Here is a 20,976-nt window from a genome sequence, read left to right on the forward strand (position 1 = left end):
CCTTCAGTGAGAATCTACAATGTAAATAGTCATGAAAATAAAAAGGAAACGCATTTGAATGAGAAGGTGTGTCCAAACTTTTGGCCTGTACTGTATATCTAGTATATCTCGGCCTTTATTATCGAACCGTGAACGTGACTCAGCGTTTTCGGCAGCCTACCGAGGTAGAGCGGTGAGTTCTTCTTGGAGGCGTAGTCGTCGATGTAGGAGATGCCGAAGGGCTGGATGGGGACGGCTCCGATGCCCAGCAGCAGCTGCCCCAGCAGCAGCACAGGGTACACCCCCCGATGGGTGCCACCCTCCTGCTGGCTGCAGGTCTGATTGGACGGTGAGGCGCCGAGGGAGCTCTCTGATTGGCAGAGGCCGGAGCTGTTGTCCCTGGAAGCTGTAGCGAACAGAGGGCAAGTAAACAATCGTGAGGTTTAGTTAAAGGGTCTAAACATTAACGTTTCTCAACCGTTTTTTTTTTTTTTTTCCATTTTCATTTCATTTATTTGTATAGCACAAGTAAACACAACAGAAGTTGACCACTGTGCTTCACATGACAAGAATCAGTAAAGATAATAGAATAAAAACATCCTTCATACAGCAGAAAACATAAATAAAAATAAGAGTTTAGAGAAATGCACGCTCCAAGAGATAAAACTTGAGTTTAAACTCATACAAAGAGGAAATAAAAATATATAAATATTTATATTATTATTATTTATATATATATATATATATATATATATATATATATATAAAATATATTTTAACTTGGAAATAAGGCCCCTAAGGACTGTCAAATCTGATTCCAAATTATTAACTCCCTTCTTTCATCGGACTTAAGTTTACCAGAACACAAGCTGTAATCGGGCCTTAAACGTTCGGCCCGACAAGGTCCGAGCCCGACAGAAGTACATTTTGATTGACAGCTTTTTAAAAGAACCAGTTTACCGCCTGACGTTATTCAAATGTGCGCACGCACACACACACACACTCACAGCTCTTTTGCCTTTTCTCAAGAATGAGTCATTCTCATTATACACACGGTTAAAGGTTTACCACACCTCCCGACTTTGCCGGTGCAACCGAAACGTAATTCTTCTAGTGTCTTAAGAGAAACTGTTATCTTACACACACACACACACACACACACACACACACACACACACACACACACACACACACAACTAAGGAGCTTCTGTGTGGTGCAACTTCCTTGTCTGCTCTCGCAAACTTCAAACAATGCACCTCTATTCCATAACAGCCTGAACTATTTTTATTTTATTTACGGAGTACTTTCAATCACTTCCTCAATGACAACAAGCACATACACTACTACATTTTGTTAATAAAATATTTATAAACTAGAGATCGGGCTCGGTCACATCAGCGGATAAGGCATTGAACATTTTAAATTTAAAACAGTTTATTACGTAGGTGCGCGCCTGCGTTAACGTGCGCTTGTTGCCCCGTGTGCGCTGATGCGCTCATCTGTTGACATTTCCAAATGCCTTCCTACAGTTGCTTAATAAAAGCTTTCCACACACAAACACATGTACATGTGAAACAAACGAGAATTTAACTGTGTCGGACGCAGGCCGGGCTTGGACAAGAAAATGCGGCCCGATCCGCGCTCTTTTCTACACTAATGTTCCCAAAATATCCACTAGCAGGGACACAACTTAATAGACATTGGTTACGTCTGCCATTGCTTTGTGGACTACAATTTTGAAGCCTTGAGTTTAGATTTTAGCCGAGGAGTCTTGTTTTTTTACACCAGAAGCTACCATATTTGGACGAAAGGGCAGAGGATGTTTCTGGTTTCATGGCGCTGTGTTAAGATCAACGTTAGAGAGGGAAAGTTTCTGATTTTCAACCTTTCTGAAGTGCGGCAGATTTACCGTGTGGTAAACACAGACCTCCAGACAGGGGCAGACTGGGACAGAAATTCAGCAACGTTAATGGCAATTCCGTCCCTTACCGGTCCAATGAGAAGACAGGGGACATAATTTGCTTTATAATTGCAAAAACCAGGCTCACGTAAGATTATGGCAAGAGCAGCATGAGGTGCATTTACAGAGTTTCATAATGAAATAATACACACAATTCTTAAAACCTTCAAATAAACTATCTTGGAATAGAATGGAAATGCTTGGATATTTAACACATATTATTACATACTGTACTTAAACACCCAAAACTAGAGATGGTCCGATACCGATACCAGTATCGGTATCGGCTCCGATACCGCCTAAAACGCTGGTATCGGTATCGGGAAGTACTGGAGTTTATGCACCGATCCGATACCACGTAATAAAGCCCTAAAGAAAATCTACGTTAAAGTAGTTTATTTATGTTCTTTTTCCGTTATAACTGACTGTCAAACTGGAAAATAAAAGAAAGTGTTTGTGTTTGTTCATGTTTTACAAAGAGTTTAACCTGAGCCAGACAGACAACAAAGATAGAAATAATATCACATCCATACAGAGATAGTAGTATACAGCTGTTAAAACATAATAAAATATATGACCCACTGGTATCGGATCGGTACTCGGTATCGGCCGATACGCAAATTCAGGTATTGGAATCGGTATCGGGAAGCAAAAAAGTGGTATCGGACCATCTCTACCCAAAACACCAAAGTATGAAGACATAGTAGACCAGACTCAAGCTTTTATTTTGAAAAGTAGAAGCCTGATGGCACCAGACAGGAGGCTCCAGGCAACAGCCATACAGTCTTGAATATTTTTTGTCAAACTAGTGTGAAACAACAGCAATGTTTTCTTTTTCCAGTGGCCCAAATCAGAGTTCATTTGTCCTTCTGGCATTCACCAAAACCTATGCCTCTGGGTACTGGAGACATTCATCTGCATGCACGGCAGAACAGAGAATAAGTTACCCCTAGCTAGCTTGGTTGGAAGTAGGGCTGCTCCCTCTTAGTGGATTAGTCGACTAATCGGTCGTTTTGGTCTTAGTCAACTTAGATTTCTTTAGTCCATTAGGGTCAGTGTAACGCTTATCAGTTCAATTTTCTAAGCACAAGCGGAAATTTGGAAAAACAGAAAAATGTGTTCAAATATCCAATTTTTCATTTTTTTTCCACCATGACAAATTAAAAAATTGGATCTTTAACCTGTTTTTCCAATTTTCTGTTTTTATTCAGAGGATCAGAAATTTAAAAAATTACAAAATTGCGTCTGGGCTCCAATTATTCAATACTGCCGTATATACTGTATATACTGTATAATACTGCCACCGTGGTATTCTCTTCCTCTACTTTGTGGAATATGCAAGTCATTAACTTCATATGGACCAAAAATTTAATAATAACTGATAGACTTTGGGGTCAGAGGTGCTTGCAACTGATGGTTTCGAGTGTGGGGGGCGTAGCTAGGCGGAACAAGGAAATGAGAGAATACCATGGCAGTATTGAATATTTGGAGCCCAGATGCAATTTTGTAATTTTTCTAAATTTCTGATCCTCAAAAACAGAAAATTGTAAAAACAATTTAAAGATCCAATTTTTTATTTGTTAAGGTGGAAAAAAATGAGAAATTGGATATTTGAACCCATTTTTCTGTTTTCCTAAATGTCCGTTTGTGCTTAGAAAATTGAAGTGATAAGCATTACACTGACCCATTAGTCATGTTTGATGCCTTTTTTCATGCTGAATGACTTATTTCCAAGAAACTCAGATTTACAGATCTGTCGATTAAATCAACTAAGCGATATAGTCGGTACAATTGAATGAGTGTTAGTCGACTGAGAAGTTCTTCAATCGAGCACAGCCCTAGTTAAGGCTAACTTTGCCTTGAGTTACCCCTAGCTAGCTTGTTTGGCAGAACGCTTAACAATACATGTCTAGGAGACCCAATTGTTCCCGGTTAACTTTGCAGAAGTGAAAAAACACAGCGAGAGGGTCAAATTCAGTCATAAAACATGTTGTTTTTTCTATTTTAATGTCCCCAGTGTTAGCATGGTTAGCATTGCTAAGCCTCTGTCCTGACTGACAGGTCCTAAAGCATCCCCTGCTTTATCGTTTGTTTTAAAATAAACGGGACCATCGTTTACTAAAAGAACATCATGCTGCGTTGAAGAAGACTTGAAACTAGCGATTGAGACTCGTGAACTCACAGCGGATGCGGTCGGTGTAGTCGTACGGTCCGCCCAGGAAGTGCGGCAGCGCTATCAGCAGCGAGGCGAGGCAGGCCAGCAGAGCGCCGCCGCCGATGAATCGCGGCCGGTGGACTCGACTCCCCAAGAAACTCACGAACACAATAAGGACCGTGTTCCCCACCTGGAAACACACACACACACACACACACACACACACACACACACACACACACACACACACACACACACACACACACACACACACACACACACACACACACACACACACACACAGACACACACACACACACACACACACACACACACACACACACACACACACACACACACACACAGACAGACAGACAGACAGACACACACACACACACACACACACACACACACACACACACAGACACATACAGACAGACACACACACACACAAAACACACACACACACACACACACAGACACAGATAGACACAGACACATACAGACAGACAGACACACACACACACACACACACACAGACAGACACACACAGACAGACACAGACAGACACAGACACACACACACACACACACACACAGACACACACACACACACACACACACACACAGACACATACAGACAGACACACATACACACACACACACACACACACACACACACACACACACACACACACACACACACACACACACACACACACACACACAGACACAGATAGACACAGACACATACAGACAGACAGACACACACACACACACACAGACAGACAGACAGACAGACACATACACACACACACACACACACACAGACACACACACAGACAGACACAGACAGACACAGACACAGACACATACATACACACACACACACACACACACACAGACAGACACACACACACACAGAAACACACACACAAAGACATACACACAGAAGCACACACACACAATTACAGACACACACACGCTCACGCACACACACACACACACGCATACACACAGACGCACAGACAGACAGACAGACACACACGTGCACACACACACACACACACACACATAGACAGACAGACACACACACACACGCACACATGCACACACACACACACACACTCACACACACACACACACACACACACACACACACACACACACACTCACACACACACACACACATATGTTAAGGGTTTTGCAATGAAATTCCTGGGAAATACTGGGACCTCCCGTTCCGAGTATTCAACCCTAAAGCAGACTTCAAATTTGGAAACTTGAAATCCTTCCTGAGGGGTTTCTAACAATAGACAATGAGACCTGAGTGTGCCTGCTGTTGTGTTAGGATCCAGTTCGTACCTCGTTGAACGAAGCCAGGAGCCCAGACTTCTGGCTGGAGAGGCCGTAGCGTCTCTCGATGGTGGAGATGGAGCTCTTCATGTAGCCCGACACCAACAGCTGCGCCAGCTGCAGCAAACTGTGGCAAAACACAAAGAACTGCAGAGAGAGAGAGAGAGAGAGAGAGAGGGAGGGAGATTAGGAAGACAGAAAGAAGAGGAAGATGATGAATAAACCAAACTGTCCTCCCTAAAAAACACTCCCAGACATAATTTGTTCAGCAACTATGATGGAAATGATGTATGTGGCTCCAGTTAAAATGGAGAACATTTTCTGTTAGGCTGGTACATGTATAAAGGTTCTCATACAAACCTGCTCAGTTAATAAAATAACTAAACTATATTAAAGGTGCCCTGCCACACGTATTTCATGACTTTGTGGTAATGTCTGTGGTAAGTTCTACCGTGGACTCTGTAACATTTGTTGTGGAAATAATGCCTTGGTTACCTTGTTTCAAGCCATTCTAGCGCGGTATAGAAAGCCTGCAGGAAGACTCAGCTCGATTTGTGCCAGTTCTCATTAATATTCAACAACCTAAGCTGTTTGACTCTGATTGGCTAACAGCTAGCCAATGAGAGCCTGGCTGTCAGAATCCTTTACCCCAGCCCAACTGGGCGAGCTCATGAATAGTAATGAGCTCAGGCAGTATGATGTCAGACTGACCAGCTGTTGTGATTGGTCTGATTTCTCGGCTTATTTCAGTCCAGTGACTAGAGCTGACAGAGGAGGTAGCACTTCATTTTCACATTCACCACATAACACAAACACACATATGGACCTGACATATTTCAAAAAATGCAAGTAAAAACGGTTTTGTATGGCAGGGCACCTTTAAAGTAACTAAATTACGTCATATCGGATCGGAGCATTGACTCGCGTGCTCGCCGATAGAGATACCGGCATTTTATGCAGTATTTCTAATACCGGTAACTGTATTGTAACAACCCTATTTTATAGTACTAATGAAATGCAGAAACATCAACAAGTAGGCTAGTGAGAGAGGGCCCCTGGTTAGCTCACCTGGTAGAGCAGGCGCCCATATTTGTATAGATATAGAACAATAGATATGACATGACGTCATAACTAATGGCACAACTGTCCGCCATCTTACTAGGGTACTGTTTACTATTGTCACCCATGGCAGCAGTATGGTTGTCAGCTGTGCAGCACCTAACTGCTTCACCAGAAGCACCAAAGAGACCCGGGAGGCTGGCATCACTTTCCACATGTCAGTAGAAGTAGATAGAGTAATTTTCTCTTCTTTTTTTTAACTATAAATACAGGAAAGTTGGTGAACTAGCTAGCTAGCTAGTTACGTTACCTAGCAACTGTTAACGGACCGGCAGAGATGCCAGTTATTGGTGATTGCTAGCTAGCTCTTAGCAGCATTTAGGAACAGCAAACATCGTTTTAGTTGATTGATTTTTGACCTTAAATAAGTTGTTCTATATCTATGCATATAGGGAGGTTAACTCCTCGACTTGCGGGCCCTTTGCTGCAGGTCATTCCCCCTCTCTCTCTCTCCCCTTTCAAGTCTAAGCTGTCCTATCCAAATAATGGCCTACAAATGCCCAAAACATTATCTTTAAAAGATACAAGTAGTGAGAGATATCGAGTGAGTTTTAGTGACACGACATGCCGAGAGGAAATGTTTACACGTTGGAGCTCAGAGAACAATGACAGGATGGATGTCAGGAAGGGAAGCCTCCTCTGCAAAGTCCTGCAGATTACAGCGCTTCTTAAAGTGCTCATGTTACCTTCATTTGCAGGTTCATACTTGTATTTAGAGGTTGTACCAGAATAGGTTTACATTGTTTAATTATCAAAAAACACCATATTTTTGTCGTACTGCACATTGCTGCAGCTCCTCTTTTCACCCTGCGTGTTGAGCTCTCTGTTTTAGCTACAGAGTGAGACATCTCACTGCTGTTACATCTTTGTTGGCAGTCGCACATGCTCAGTAGCTAGGTAAGGACTAGGTAAGAGACTTCTTCTAAACGAGGGCACACTTCCAACTTTGCGTGGAATACCTGCAGAACTGGGACATGTAAGTATTTCTTTTGTAGATTATTGTAATTGTAATTTATTTATTTGAACAGGGACAGTGCACAAAAAACATTAATAGATGTCTTGTGCTAGGTTGTAGCACATTGCTAATTTCCACCTGTAGTCCCTGGGCAGGTAGATGGCACATTGAAATACAAAGTATTTACAGTACAACATATAATACAGATACATAAAGTCATAAAAATCTAAAGTCATTATTGTCCCCCTATCCCACCCCAAACACACACAGTAATGTTACACATCAATTTACTGGTGGGAGCAAGTCTGATTATACAACAACCAATGCTTTGCTAAGCGTGAGAATGAGTGCAAGTTAGTGCATGAAATTAGCTCTGTAGGAAGAGTATTCCCAGTGATTTATAGCCACAAAGGAGAATGATGTCCTCCCAAATGCAGATATGCGTCGTGGAAGACTAGATTCACCCCTTGTGGCTGATCTAGTTACCCCTGTTGTTTTTCCAGAGCAGAGTGTAACAGAGTGTAACAAATTGTTTCAGAGGAGGAGTAGAAGCATTTTAAAAATGAAGCAAACATTTGAGTGAAATATAACATTTTCAAGATTTAACATGCCATATTTAGTGAGAATATGACAATGATGGTAGTGACGAGGCTTTTTGTCATGAATCTTAAGGGCACTTTTATATAATGATTCAAGTGGCGTTATGGCTTATGGTGAACTAGTGTGTGTTGTAGCAGTGTTTTGCAATTCAGAACGAGCTGAGCTAGCCCCCTTGTTTCGGCTGGTGCCGTAGAAAGCCGTGCAGATGTTGACCAGCTCACCCGGAGACTGAAGGCAGGACACATTCAGAAACCCTATCTCACTCAAAACAACAGGGATGGTTTGTGTGCATGTGGAAGCACCAGAGACACAAAATAACACCCCTAATCCCAGAAAAATGTGTTTTTTTCATAATATGGGCACTTTAAGTTACATGTAGAACTGTTATTTCTCTCAGCAGGTTACTCTTCTCCCAGGAAAGGGTCTGCTGTCTGCCTGATTTAAATAATTTGGATGATTAAAGGGGATCAGACTTTGTTTCTGGCGAGCAATTGTTGCTTTATTTTCTTGTGTATGCTTATGTGTTTTACATTTTGTGTGTGTATATATATATATATATATATATATATATATATATATATATATATATATATATATATATATATATTTATATTTATATATATTGACATGTTGGACCCATTTTTCAACAAGCCACATATCAAAAGCCTTGAAATCCTTGTGTGGTCTTCCTGTTGACCATGCAATTTTGTGTTTTTCTGGGTCAAAATTTTCTTGTTCTTTTTCTACACTTTTCGACGTTTCTGTCGATTTTATTCCAATTATTTGGTCACTTTTTTTTCAATTTTTTGAAAAAAAAGTTTTTTCATTGTGTTTTTGTCAATTTTTCTGATGTTTTTTTCACTTCTTTACAATTTTTTTGTCACTAAAAAAGTGACATTTTTTTTTTCACCTTTGGTTGAAAAAAATGTTTTTGAGGTTTGTTTTTTGTCACTTTTTTCAGCGCTTTCAAAAAATGTTTTGTAGATTTTTTTTTTCCAACATTTGTCACTTTTTCAGCGTTCTTTTGTCCTAGTTCTGATAGAGAAAGTTTTTGTAAACGGATCAAATTCAACTGACCCCGCAAGGCTTTCTCTTTCTATACTTTTCTTGATGTTTTTGTCAATTTTATTCGAATTTTGTCACTTTCTTGCCGTGTTTTTGTCGCTTTTTCCGTTTTTTTTTTTTTTTTTATTTCTTTCCAATTTTTTGGTCACTTTTTAAAAGAAGTATTTGTCACCTTTGGCGATGTTTTTGATATTTATTTTTTTTTGTCACTTTTTCCAACTGTTTTGGTCACTTTTTTCAGCGTTTAAAAACAACATTTGTCATAGTTCTGATATAGAAAGTTTTTGCAAACGGGTCCAGTTTGACCGAAAGAAAACAGGACGGTAAATCCTTACGGATTTTTACTTCCGGGACCAAACGGTTGAGCTCTTTTCCAAATAGACAGAAATATAAAAGAATATATATAAGAATATAAAAGATATTTTCTTTTAAACGTCAACACAAGTAGATGCAGCAGACCAACCTTGATGCTGTTGAAGGGACTCCAGCGCCGGGCTGGAGGGCGAGGCCTCGCGGGGTCAGAGGTCATGTTCAGGTCGTTGGCCCCCATGATTTAATTTATCGCCACACTGAGACTGAAGAAGAGAACAATACCTGTGAAATACAAACACAGTCCGTCGCCGGTTAAACTCGCACTCATCTAACAGACTGTAAATACAGAAGGCGTTTTAACTGCAGACCCAAAGGTTCAGCATCCAGACTCTCAGGCCCTGCTGTTGTAACACACTTAACGTTTCACACATGTTGCAGTTGTCCTGTGCCATCAGTTTTCTAGAAGCTCCTTGAGATAAAGCATGTGTGTGTGCTGCACGTTTACACAAAGAGAAAGAGAAAGACAGAGAGAGAGAGAGAGAGAGAGAGAGAGAGAGAGAGAGAGGGAGACCCACAGGAGAGGTTTCGCAGTTTGGTCAGGTTTAGGCACTAAAAATACTTAGTTAAGTTTAGAAAAATATGGTTTGCTTTCGACGGAACACAAATCCTGGAAGAAGTTAAGGAGAAAACACAAGATTTTCACCCAGGAAACAGGTGTTCATGTCCTGGAAGAAGTTAAGGAGAAAACACAAGACTTTCACCCAGGAAACAGGTGTTTATGTCCTGAAGAAGTTAAGGAGAAAACACAAGATTTTCACCCAGGAAACAGGTGTTCATGTCCTGGAAGAAGTTAAGGAGAAAACACAAGACTTTCACCCAGGAAACAGGTGTTCATGTCCTGGAAGAAGTTAAGGAGAAAACATAAGACTTTCACCCAGGAAAAAGGTTGTTAAACGGTTGCAGTTTGGTTAGGTTTCGGCACCAAAACTACTTACTGGTAGTTAAGTTTAAGTGATTTTTTTGGGAGAACAAAAAGCTTTTCATCAGTAAGCTGTTGTCTTTTTTATGAGTGTGGTGTAACCATTAACAGACTGGTGTCATGCAGTGAATTGAGATTAAAATCCCACACACAATCAGCTGCCTGTCTTCTACTGCAGCGCCCCGATATCACATGAACCACTACGACTACCATTTGAAGTCACTGTTCCTTATCTTTATTGTGACTATTATTTGCCACTGTTCATCACACCCCCAACCGGGATTGTCAGACACCGCCTACCAAGAGCCTGGGTCTGTCCGAGGATTCTTCCTAATAGGGAGTTTGGTCTATACCTACTCCATCTGTAAAGTGTCTCGAGATAACTCTTGTTATGATTTGATACTATATATAAAATTGAATTGAAAATTACTTCACTGTCCCGCGAGTTAAAAAACCCATTGGCAAACCAAAAGAGCTTTTAAGTTTAAGGCTCAAGCAGATTGGAATTATCTATCTGTGGAAATAAGATCAATTTGTATACTGGGGTTGTTTAAACATGCCCTGTCTGCTCACTTTAAGATAAATTGCCTCTGTTATTAAAGATGCATGCAATCCTTATATCTACTGTCCATATCTAATGTTTATATTTGACTGTAGTTAGAAATTCACTCACACTGTCTACTTATTTACTTATTATTGGCCATCTTGGCCTTTTGGTGGTTGTAATGTATTGATGAACATATGCAGGTGTTGTTGTTGTTGGTTTTGGTTTAGATTTTTCACTTCTCTCTTGAAAATGAGATGATACTTCTCATGGGGTTTATCCTAATAATAAACAAAAAACAAAACACAAAAAGGTGTTCATGTCCTGAAGAAGTTCAGGAGAAAACACAAGATTTTCACCCAGGAAACAGGTGTTCATGTCCTGAAGAAGTTAAGGACAAAACACAAGACTTTCACCCAGGAAACAGGTGTTCATGTCCTGAAGAAGTTCAGGAGAAAACACAAGACTTTCACCCAGGAAACAGGTGTTCATGTCCTGAAGAAGTTAAGGAGAAAACACAAGAGTTTCACCCAGGAAACAGGTGTTCATGTCCTGGAAGAAGTTAAGGAGAAAACACAAGACTTTCACCCAGGAAACAGGTGTTCATGTCCTGGAAGAAGTTAAGGAGAAAACACAAGACTTTCACCCAGGAAACAGGTGTTCATGTCCTGAAGAAGTTCAGGAGAAAACACAAGACTTTCACCCAGGAAACAGGTGTTCATGTCCTGAAGAAGTTAAGGAGAAAACACAAGAGTTTCACCCAGGAAACAGGTGTTCATGTCCTGGAAGAAGTTAAGGAGAAAACACAAGACTTTCACCCAGGAAACAGGTGTTCATGTCCTGGAAGAAGTTAAGGAGAAAACACAAGACTTTCACCCAGGAAACAGGTGTTCATGTCCTGAAGAAGTTAAGGAGAAAACACAAGACTTTCACCCAGGAAACACGTGTTTATGTCCTGAAGAAGTTAAAGAGAAAACACAAGACTTTCACCCAGGAAACAGGTGTTCATGTCCTGAAGAAGTTAAGGAGACAACACAAGACTTTCACCCAGGAAACAGGTGTTCATGTCCTGGAAGAAGTTAAAGGACAATTCCGGCCAAAATGAACCTAGGGGGATTAATCACACATGTGTATCAAGTGTACCGTTCTCTGGGACATGTTTTCATGCTATCTGATGCATCTTTAGCTTGAAACAAGCTAGCGCAAACCGCTGATTAGCTGCTAACGCTAGCCTTTGGGGCAGAGGGTAGATCACTATTTCTACACCACTAAAAAGGCTCAAAATAGCACCACACTTCCACGGTAGCATAATGAGGGTCCCTACATGTAAACCGAAGCACTGAGAACTTTGTAAGTGTACAGACAGTTTATTAAAAAGATAGATTATAAAGACAGTACCGTTCACCTATACAGGCAGGCGCCATCTTGGGAAAATGGTCATTACCAGTCGAACCACGAACGCCTTGCTTGAGCTACGTTACTGGTTACTGGTTGCACGGCGTTCGTCGTTCGACTGGTCATGACTGTTGTCCCAAGTTGTGTTCATGTCCTGGAAGAAGTTAAGGAGAAAACACAAGACTTTGCATCCAGGAAAAAGGTTGTTAAACGGTTGCAGTTTGGTTAGGTTTCGGCACCAAAACTACTTACTGGTAGTTAAGTTTAAGTGATTTTTTTGGGAGAACAAAAAGCTTTTCATCAGTAAGCTGTTGTCTTTTTTATGAGTGTGGTGTAACAATTAATAGACTGGTGTTTTGCAGAGAATTGAGATTAAACTCCCACACACAATCAGCAGCCTGTCTTTCCCTCTGTTGACATTCCTCTGATGATAAGGGATCTTTCGTTTCCTGCTACACTGAGGTTGATTTCTCGCCTCCTTCTTTTTAATCTTTCTGTGTCCTTGTTATTTCTGTGACATAACGAAAGTCTCGCCATGTTAACAAAAGTGAAAAAATACTTTATTGTGACTATTATTGCCACTGTTCATCACACCCCCAACTGGCATTGTCTGACACCGCCTACCAAGAGCCTGGGTCTGTCCAAGGTTTCTTCCTAATAGGGAGTTTTTCCTCGCCACTGTCACGCTGCTTGCTCTTGGGGGAATTATTAGAATTGTTGGGTCTTTGTAAATTATAGAGTGTGGTCTAGACCTACTCCATCTGTAAAGTTTCTCGAGATAACTCTTGTTACGATTTGATACTATATATAAAATTTAATCGAAAATTACTTCACTGTCCCGCGAGTTAAAAAACCCATTGGCAAACCAAAAGAGCTTTTAAGTTTAAGGCTCAAGCAGATTGGAATTATCTATCTGTGGAAATAAGATCAATTTGTATACTGGGGTTGTTTAAACATGCCCTGTCTGCTCACTTTAAGATAAATTGCCTCTGTTATTAAAGATGAATGCAATCCTTATATCTACTGTCCATATCTAATGTTTATATTTGACTGTAGTTAGAAATTCACTCACACTGTCTACTTATTTACTTATTATTGGCCATCTTGGCCTTTTGGTGGTTGTAATGTATTGATGAACATATGCAGGTGTTGTTGTTGGTTTTGGTTTAGATGTTTCACTTCTCTCTTGAAAATGAGATGATACTTCTCATGGGGTTTATCCTAATAATAAACAAATTTGAAAATCAAGTTAAGGATAAAACACCAGACTTTCACCCATGAAACAGGAGTTCATGTCCTGGGAGAAGTTAAGAAGAAAACACAAGAGTTTCACCCAGGAAACAGGTGTTCATGTCCTGGAAGAAGTTAAGGAGAAAACACAAGAGTTTCACCCAGGAAACAGGTGTTCATGTCCTGAAGAAGTTAAGGAGAAAACACAAGACTTTCACCCAAGAAACAGGTGTTCATGTCCTTGAAGAAGTTAAGGAGACAACACAAGACTTTCACCCAGGAAACAGGTGTTCATGTCCTGAAGAAGTTAAGGAGAAAACACAAGATTTTCACCCAGGAAACAGGTGTTCATGTCCTTGAAGAAGTTAAAGGACAATTCTGGCCAAAATGAACCTAGGGGGATTAATCACATGTGTATCAAGTGTACCGTTCTCTGGGACATGTTTTCATGCTATCTGATGCATCTTTAGCTTGAAACAAGCTAGCGCAAACCGCTGATTAGCTGCTAACGCTAGCCTTTGGGGCAGAGGGTAGATCACTATTTCTACACCACTAAAAAGGCTCAAAATAGCACCACACTTCCACGGTAGCATAATGAGGGTCCCTACGTGTAAACCGAAGCACTGAGAACTTTGTAAGTGTACAGACAGTTTATTAAAAAGATAGATTATAAAGACAGTACCGTTCACCTATACAGGCAGGCGCCATCTTGGGAAAATGGTCATTACCAGTCGAACCACGAACGCCTTGCTTGAGCTACGTTACTGGTTACTGGTTGCACGGCGTTCGTCGTTCGACTGGTCATGACTGTTGTCCCAAGTTGTGTTCATGTCCTGGAAGAAGTTAAGGAGAAAACACAAGACTTTGCATCCAGGAAAAAGGTTGTTAAACGGTTGCAGTTTGGTTAGGTTTCGGCACCAAAACTACTTACTGGTAGTTAAGTTTAAGTGATTTTTTTGGGAGAACAAAAAAGCTTTTTATCAGTAAGTTGTTGTCTTTTTTATGAGTGTGGTGTAACAATTAATAGACTGGTGTTTTGCAGAGAATTGAGATTAAACTCCCACACACAATCAGCAGCCTGTCTTTCCCTCTGTTGACATTCCTCTGATGATAAGGGATCTATCGTTTCCTGCTACACTGAGGTTGATTTCCCACGTCCTTTTTAATCTTTCTGTGTCCTTGTTATTTCTGTGACATAACGAAAGTCTCGCCATGTTAACGAAAGTGAAAAAATACTTTGTGTATCTTCACTGTGATTCAGATTCCCTCCGAGATTTAATCGGTTCTCCCTTGAGCCATCACTGGACAATATTCTGCACTATACATATTTATTTATTTACTACTCTCTGTTACCTTCAACTGTTCAATATGCCATTTCTATTCATCCACACCTTACTCATCTGTATATCTGTGTTCATATACTGTCTGTTTATATAAGGGTGTTAATTGCGTAAATGTTTGTTTTATTACTATTATTATTATTATTATTATAACTAATTATACTGTATATTTTCTATTTCTTATACTTCATGTATATTTTTGTCTCGTATGTCTACTTAATGTGTATTTGTGTTATTCTGATGTACATTTTTGTATTTTGAGCTGAGAAGTTAAAATAATAATAATAATTATAAAAATTAAAATAATTATGAAAAATTATGAAACTAAAAAACTAAGGATAATTTATCCTTCCACAATTACCATCCCACCATGAAGATGACATAGGGACCCTGAGACCCCTCACAACTAAGCTAATACATACAAAACCTTGTAATAACGGTTAAAATCTTAATTAAATTAATTAAAGTTATACAACTTTAAAAATTATGGATATTCTATTCCTCTATAATTACCATCCCACTAGGAAGAGGACATTTCCCCATTGTGGGATTAAGAAAGTCTATCTCATCTTATCTTAAGCCATCCTACACCCTGCCACCAAGTTTCATGGAAATTCGGGCTATAAACCTCGCACACTGAGTCACAACGACACACAGTCTTTATTGTTCACTGGGGGGAAAATTGTTTTCCCAGTCTGTACAGGGCCTCACAAACATACATACAGACATACACCGTTAACTTAAAGCTACGTTGTGTAAGAATTTCTCCCATCCAGCGATGACATTGTATATGACAACCCACTGAATATTACTTTCTAGCCCTTCCTCCTTCGGTGGCCGAACCCAAAATTAGCTCTTAGCATCTCTATCGTTTACACACAGCTGTCCTAACCACTCCAATATTAACTGTGGCCTTGTTGCTTTGCCTGTCGCGGTGTCATTTTTAATTCTCTTTTTTCGCTTCCTTGGCGACTCCGTTACATGTCCTCGAGAATCTTCAACGGGCTTTCAAATCTGCCGGCAGTCGCGAGTAATCTTCCCCTGGCATTCGTCACGGTGCCACTGAGTGTAAAAGCGCGAAAGGCGGAGGTTATCAAAAAAAAGCAAAGGGTGGCTACTTTGAATAATCTAAAATATAAGACATGTTTTCAGTTATTTCACACTTTTTTGTTAAGTACATAATTCCATATGTGTTCATTCATAGTTTTGATGCCTTCAGTGAGAATCTACAATGTAAATAGTCATGAAAATAAAGAAACACATTGAATGAGAAGGTGTGTCCAACCTTTTGGCCTGTACTGTATGTCCCTCTTTGTGCAACATGGCAGCCGCGATTCGAGCAACACGCTCATGTGTATTCTGAATGATTCTAATTGTCAGATTCCACACTTACGAGAATACTTTAATTAGTTGTTGGAAGTAATTACACATTACATATTTGTGAAAAGAACAAAGTTTTTTTTTGTTGCTAAGAATCAACTAAAAAAATTACACAATGTAGGTTCAAGCCTTATTCACACGGGATTACTATCATTTGGGTGGTGCATTCGCACGGGATGAGCGAAGCCTGCTTGTACTCCAATGTTCCTGACTCATCTAAACCACAAGGGTTGGGTAGCCAGAGGCGGGCGGAGGACGGCCAGAGCGAGGCTTTCATTGCAGACATGGCGGGTGTCAAAAAAGACAGATAAAAGTGGACGAACAAGGAGAGGAGAGACTTTTTAAATTTAATTTACAAGCAAAATATTGTATAATGGCTATTATAAATAGCAAAAATCGTCGTCGGCTGGCATTTACGTGCAACTGCATCACCATAGTGGTGTTTTGATAGCGTTGTTGTTGTCCTTTTTTGGCCTGATATGTCGCTATCAGCTGGCACATAAGCACTATTACAACTTCTGCAATATTATTCATCTGTAGGTAGACGGCGCGATACATTTTTGCTGGCAAACTTTGTTTGCAAATGTTTGCTTGAATGTTGTGCAACTACTGTATACAAAACTATTCAAGATACCAATTTGATTGCAAAACAGTATGTGACATTAAGCAACAGGTTTTTATTTGATTTAAAGGTCCCATGGCATGAAAATGTCACTTTATGGGTTTTTTTACATTAATATGCGTTCCCCCAGCCTGTCTATGGTCCCCCGGTGGCTAGAAATGGCGATAGGTGTAAACCGAGCCCTGGGTATCCTGCTCTGCCTTTGAGAAAATGAAAGCTCAGATGGACCAATCAGGAATCTTCTCCTTATGAGGTCATAAGGAGCAAGGTTACCTCCCATTTCTCTGCTTTGCCCACCCAGAGAATTTGGCCCACCCATGAGAAAAAGAGACATCATGGCTTTCAAAAGAGTGAAGCATGGCAGTTGGTCAAGGCCATTATTATATACAGCATTAGGGGACCGCTAAGGTCTATATAAAAGAGTCTTCAGATACAGTATTAGGGGACCACTAAGGTCTATATAAAAGATACTTCAGATACAGTATTAGGGGACCACTAAGGTCTATATAAAAGAGACTTCAGATACAGTATTAGGGGACCACTAAGGTCTATATAAAAGAGACTTCAGATACAGTATTAGGGGACCACTAAGGTCTATATAAAAGAGACTTCAGATACAGTATTAGAGGACCACTATGGTCTATATAAAAGAGACTTCAGATACAGTATTAGAGGACCACTAAGGTCTATATAAAAGAGACTTCAGATACAGTATTAGGGGACCACACTATATAAAAGAGACTTCAGATACAGTATTAGAGGACCACTATGGTCTATATAAAAGAGACTTCAGATACAGTATTAGAGGACCACTAAGGTCTATATAAAAGAGACTTCAGATACAGTATTAGGGGACCACTAAGGTCTATATAAAAAAGACTTCAGAAACAGTATTAGGGGACCACTAAGTTCTATATAAAAGAGACTTCAGATACAGTATTAGGGGACCACTAAGGTCTATATAAAAAAGACTTCAGAAACAGTATTAGGGGACCACTAAGGTCTATATAAAAGCATCCAAAAAGCAGCATGTCATGGGACCTTTAAAGCCGTTGGATGTAAACACACTGAATGTTTTTAGCGAAACTTTAGATAATTCCATTGACAAGTGGATAAAAACATAGCTTTTGTAGGGATCCTATCAAAAATTTAAGAATAATAGTCTGAGCCTCACACACACTACTGAAACGCTCGCATCTACATACCTACACAAAAAGGCGACGAAAAGGCAGCAAAAAGGCAACAATCTCATATACACAACTGAAAAGCTCTCACATGCACAACTTAAACAACTGTAATGAACTTCGTTTTCAGTTTCAGCTAGCTCACATAATAAAATGTGTGACCTCCTCTAGAGCGACTTTAAACTGAAATGTAGAGAGGAAACGCTAACTGGGAGCAGCCTACTCGAGTGAATGTGTGAATGTACTTTCCACCGCTGACAGTGAGAGAAGTTGGTCTGGCACAGGTAGGCTTTCCGTCTACCGAGTCAGAACTAAACACGGAGGAATAGCATTCAGTTTCTATGCACCACATAATGGATCTGGAACAAACTCCCAGAAAACAACAAACAGTTCTTTTAAAGGGGCGCTATGAAGTTTTGGCCATTTCTTCTAGTTTCTCTATAGAACCCCCCCTACAGGTTTCTCTATAGAGCTCCCCTACAGGTTTCTCTATAGAGCCCCCCCTACAGGTTTCGATATAGAGCTCCCCCTACAGGTTTCTCTATAGAGCCCCCCCTACAGGTTTCTCTATGGAGCTCCTACAGGTTTCTCTATAGAGCTCCCCCTACAGGTTTCTCTATAGAGCCCCCCTACAAGTTTCTCTATAGAGCCCCCCCTACAGGTTTCTCTATAGAGCTACAAGTTTCTCTATAGAGCTCCCCTACAGGTTTCTCTATAGAGCTACAAGTTTCTCTATAGAGCTCCCCTACAGGTTTCTCTATAGAGCCCCCCCTACAGGTTTCTCTATAGAGCTCCTACAGGTTTCTCTATAGAGCCCCCCCTACAGGTTTCTCTATAGAGCCCCCACTACAGGTTTCTCTCGGTCAGTCTGCTGTTTCCTTTTTCTCTGTTCCTCCGACAATGCTTTCCTAGCTTTCTGCTTCTTTTTTGCCGGCTCAGCCATGACCATATTGTGAAAAACTCTATCGCTGACTTGTTCTTATAGCTAGCCGGTTCCTGTATGTGTGCAGTGCCGTGAAGCAATCAGTGACATGGCGAGACCTGACATCACGCCATACTTCCTGATGCTGAGGCTGGCGTCTCGCCGGCCGAAAGTTGCAAGGGTAGTTTTTCCGCTCACAGGTGCTAGGGGGGAGCGAGACGACCACCATTCAACCCAAAGAAAGTTATATAACCAAAGCTGTTCAGTTAAGTTAAATTAAACTAAAAAAAAACTGCATAATTCCCCTTTAAATCAAGAATGAAGACTTTTCTTTCTTCTTCTTCTAGTTGTTTAGTTGATCCCGAAAGCAAACTTTTGCATTTATTTTACTTGGCCAATTGCTTGTTGTTTTTGGCAACCCAGTAAAGGTTGCATCACAGTACTTTAACCTGCTTGAAATAAATGCAGTTTTCTGCATCTTCTCGGGATTAAACAGCCACACTTTTGCAATATTTTCTTTAATGAAAGAAAGCTGCTTTAATCTTTAAACATCTAAACATCTAGAAATTAAGTCTGAGTCATGCCCAGAGCTGTGATTTAAGTCCAGAGCTGTGACTGAGCTTCTGATTTGATCTGCAGATGTAGAAGTAAACAGATCTGAGAGTCTGCGGTGTTTGTGAGTTTGTGAGAGTGAGAGAAGCAGTCCCAGTAGTCCCAGTAGTCCCAGTAAGAAACCTGAAAGGTCCCAGACAGTAATAATAGATTCAGACTCACTGTGGTAGCTGCAGCTTTCGCTGGTTTCCTCTTGTAGTGTTTGACTAAAACTTCCAGTTCTCCCAGCAGCTGACAGTTCTCGCTCTGCTGCCCACCCCCCACACACACACGGAGAAGGAGGAGGAACTGGAATCTGAACCCTGGGTGTTGAAGGCAGGACGAGAGTCTGAGAAACCTGAGTCCGTCCAGATGCATTGTGGGAAATGTAGGTGTGTGGTTTTGGCACATAAGAAATAGAAAGAAGGAAGTTTATGTACTAAAGCAGCTTTTACGCACAGTCACAAAGTGCTTCACAAGCAGAAAACAAACAACTAAAAATAAGACCCAGTGAAGAACAAATTAAATCACATAACAATGAATAAGCATAAAGCATAAAAAGCATGGAAAACACCCCAAAAAAGAAGCATTAAAAAAACATCAAAACAAACAAAAACAGTTATACAAGTGTCAGACGGCAAAAACATAAAAAAACACTCGAGAATAGCCACAAAAAACAGAAAAATTCACCAAAAAGTGTAAAAACATGAACAAAAATGTAGAAAAAAGGGGCGCCTGGGTAGCTCAGCTGTTAGAGTGCCGCGGCCCTTTGTAGCATGTCATTCCCCCTCTCTCGCTGTAGACTTTAAAACTCATTTATCCCAGTGTCTATTAAGCTTCTAAATAACCACAAGTAAAGGCAGAACAGGCCTGCATGGAAATATGTAATAGTTGTATTTGTGATCTCTCTTTTCTTTATTTGTTTTGAGTAATGTTTAACCAGTGTATTGCATGACACCGTGTAGGTTTTTATACACAATCAGGACCATAGTACGGCCTGTGGTATAGTATTGTACAGTATTTGATGTTTGTACATGCTGTCTGTGTTTATTTGTTTTTACTATGGCTGCAGCATGGGAGACAAATTTCCCACGTTGTGGGAAAATAAAGTTAATCTTGAATCTTTAATCTATTGCACCTTTTGTGTCTTTGCGGCTTCGGTCGGTGAGTATGGCCGTTCGTGACAGGGCTGGGGTGCGGCCGGATGATGGTCGCCCCTCTCCTATCTCGCACCGCATGTTTGTGGAGAACCTGGTGCTAAATCACTTCCAGACGACCGGATTCTGGG

At 40.5% G+C, this 20,976-nt stretch overlaps 1 protein-coding gene across 1 annotated transcript in view; it reads right to left on the minus strand.

Moving 5' to 3' along the window:
* slco2b1 (solute carrier organic anion transporter family, member 2B1) overlaps nt 1–19,963 on the minus strand; it is a 63,983-nt gene extending 44,020 nt beyond the window's left edge. The window contains exons 1-5 of the mRNA XM_028594569.1: nt 19,872–19,963; nt 9,653–9,783; nt 5,460–5,597; nt 4,123–4,285; nt 161–385 (exon numbers count right to left, since the gene is read on the minus strand). Coding sequence (XP_028450370.1) covers nt 161–385; nt 4,123–4,285; nt 5,460–5,597; nt 9,653–9,739 — 613 coding nt within the window. The 5' untranslated portion in view covers nt 9,740–9,783; nt 19,872–19,963. The remainder of the gene's footprint in view (nt 1–160; nt 386–4,122; nt 4,286–5,459; nt 5,598–9,652; nt 9,784–19,871) is intronic.
* Between the last annotated feature and the right edge of the window lie 1,013 nt (nt 19,964–20,976).

This window comes from Perca flavescens, chromosome 13 (assembly GCF_004354835.1).
Source record: "Perca flavescens isolate YP-PL-M2 chromosome 13, PFLA_1.0, whole genome shotgun sequence".
NCBI lineage: Eukaryota > Metazoa > Chordata > Actinopteri > Perciformes > Percidae > Perca > Perca flavescens.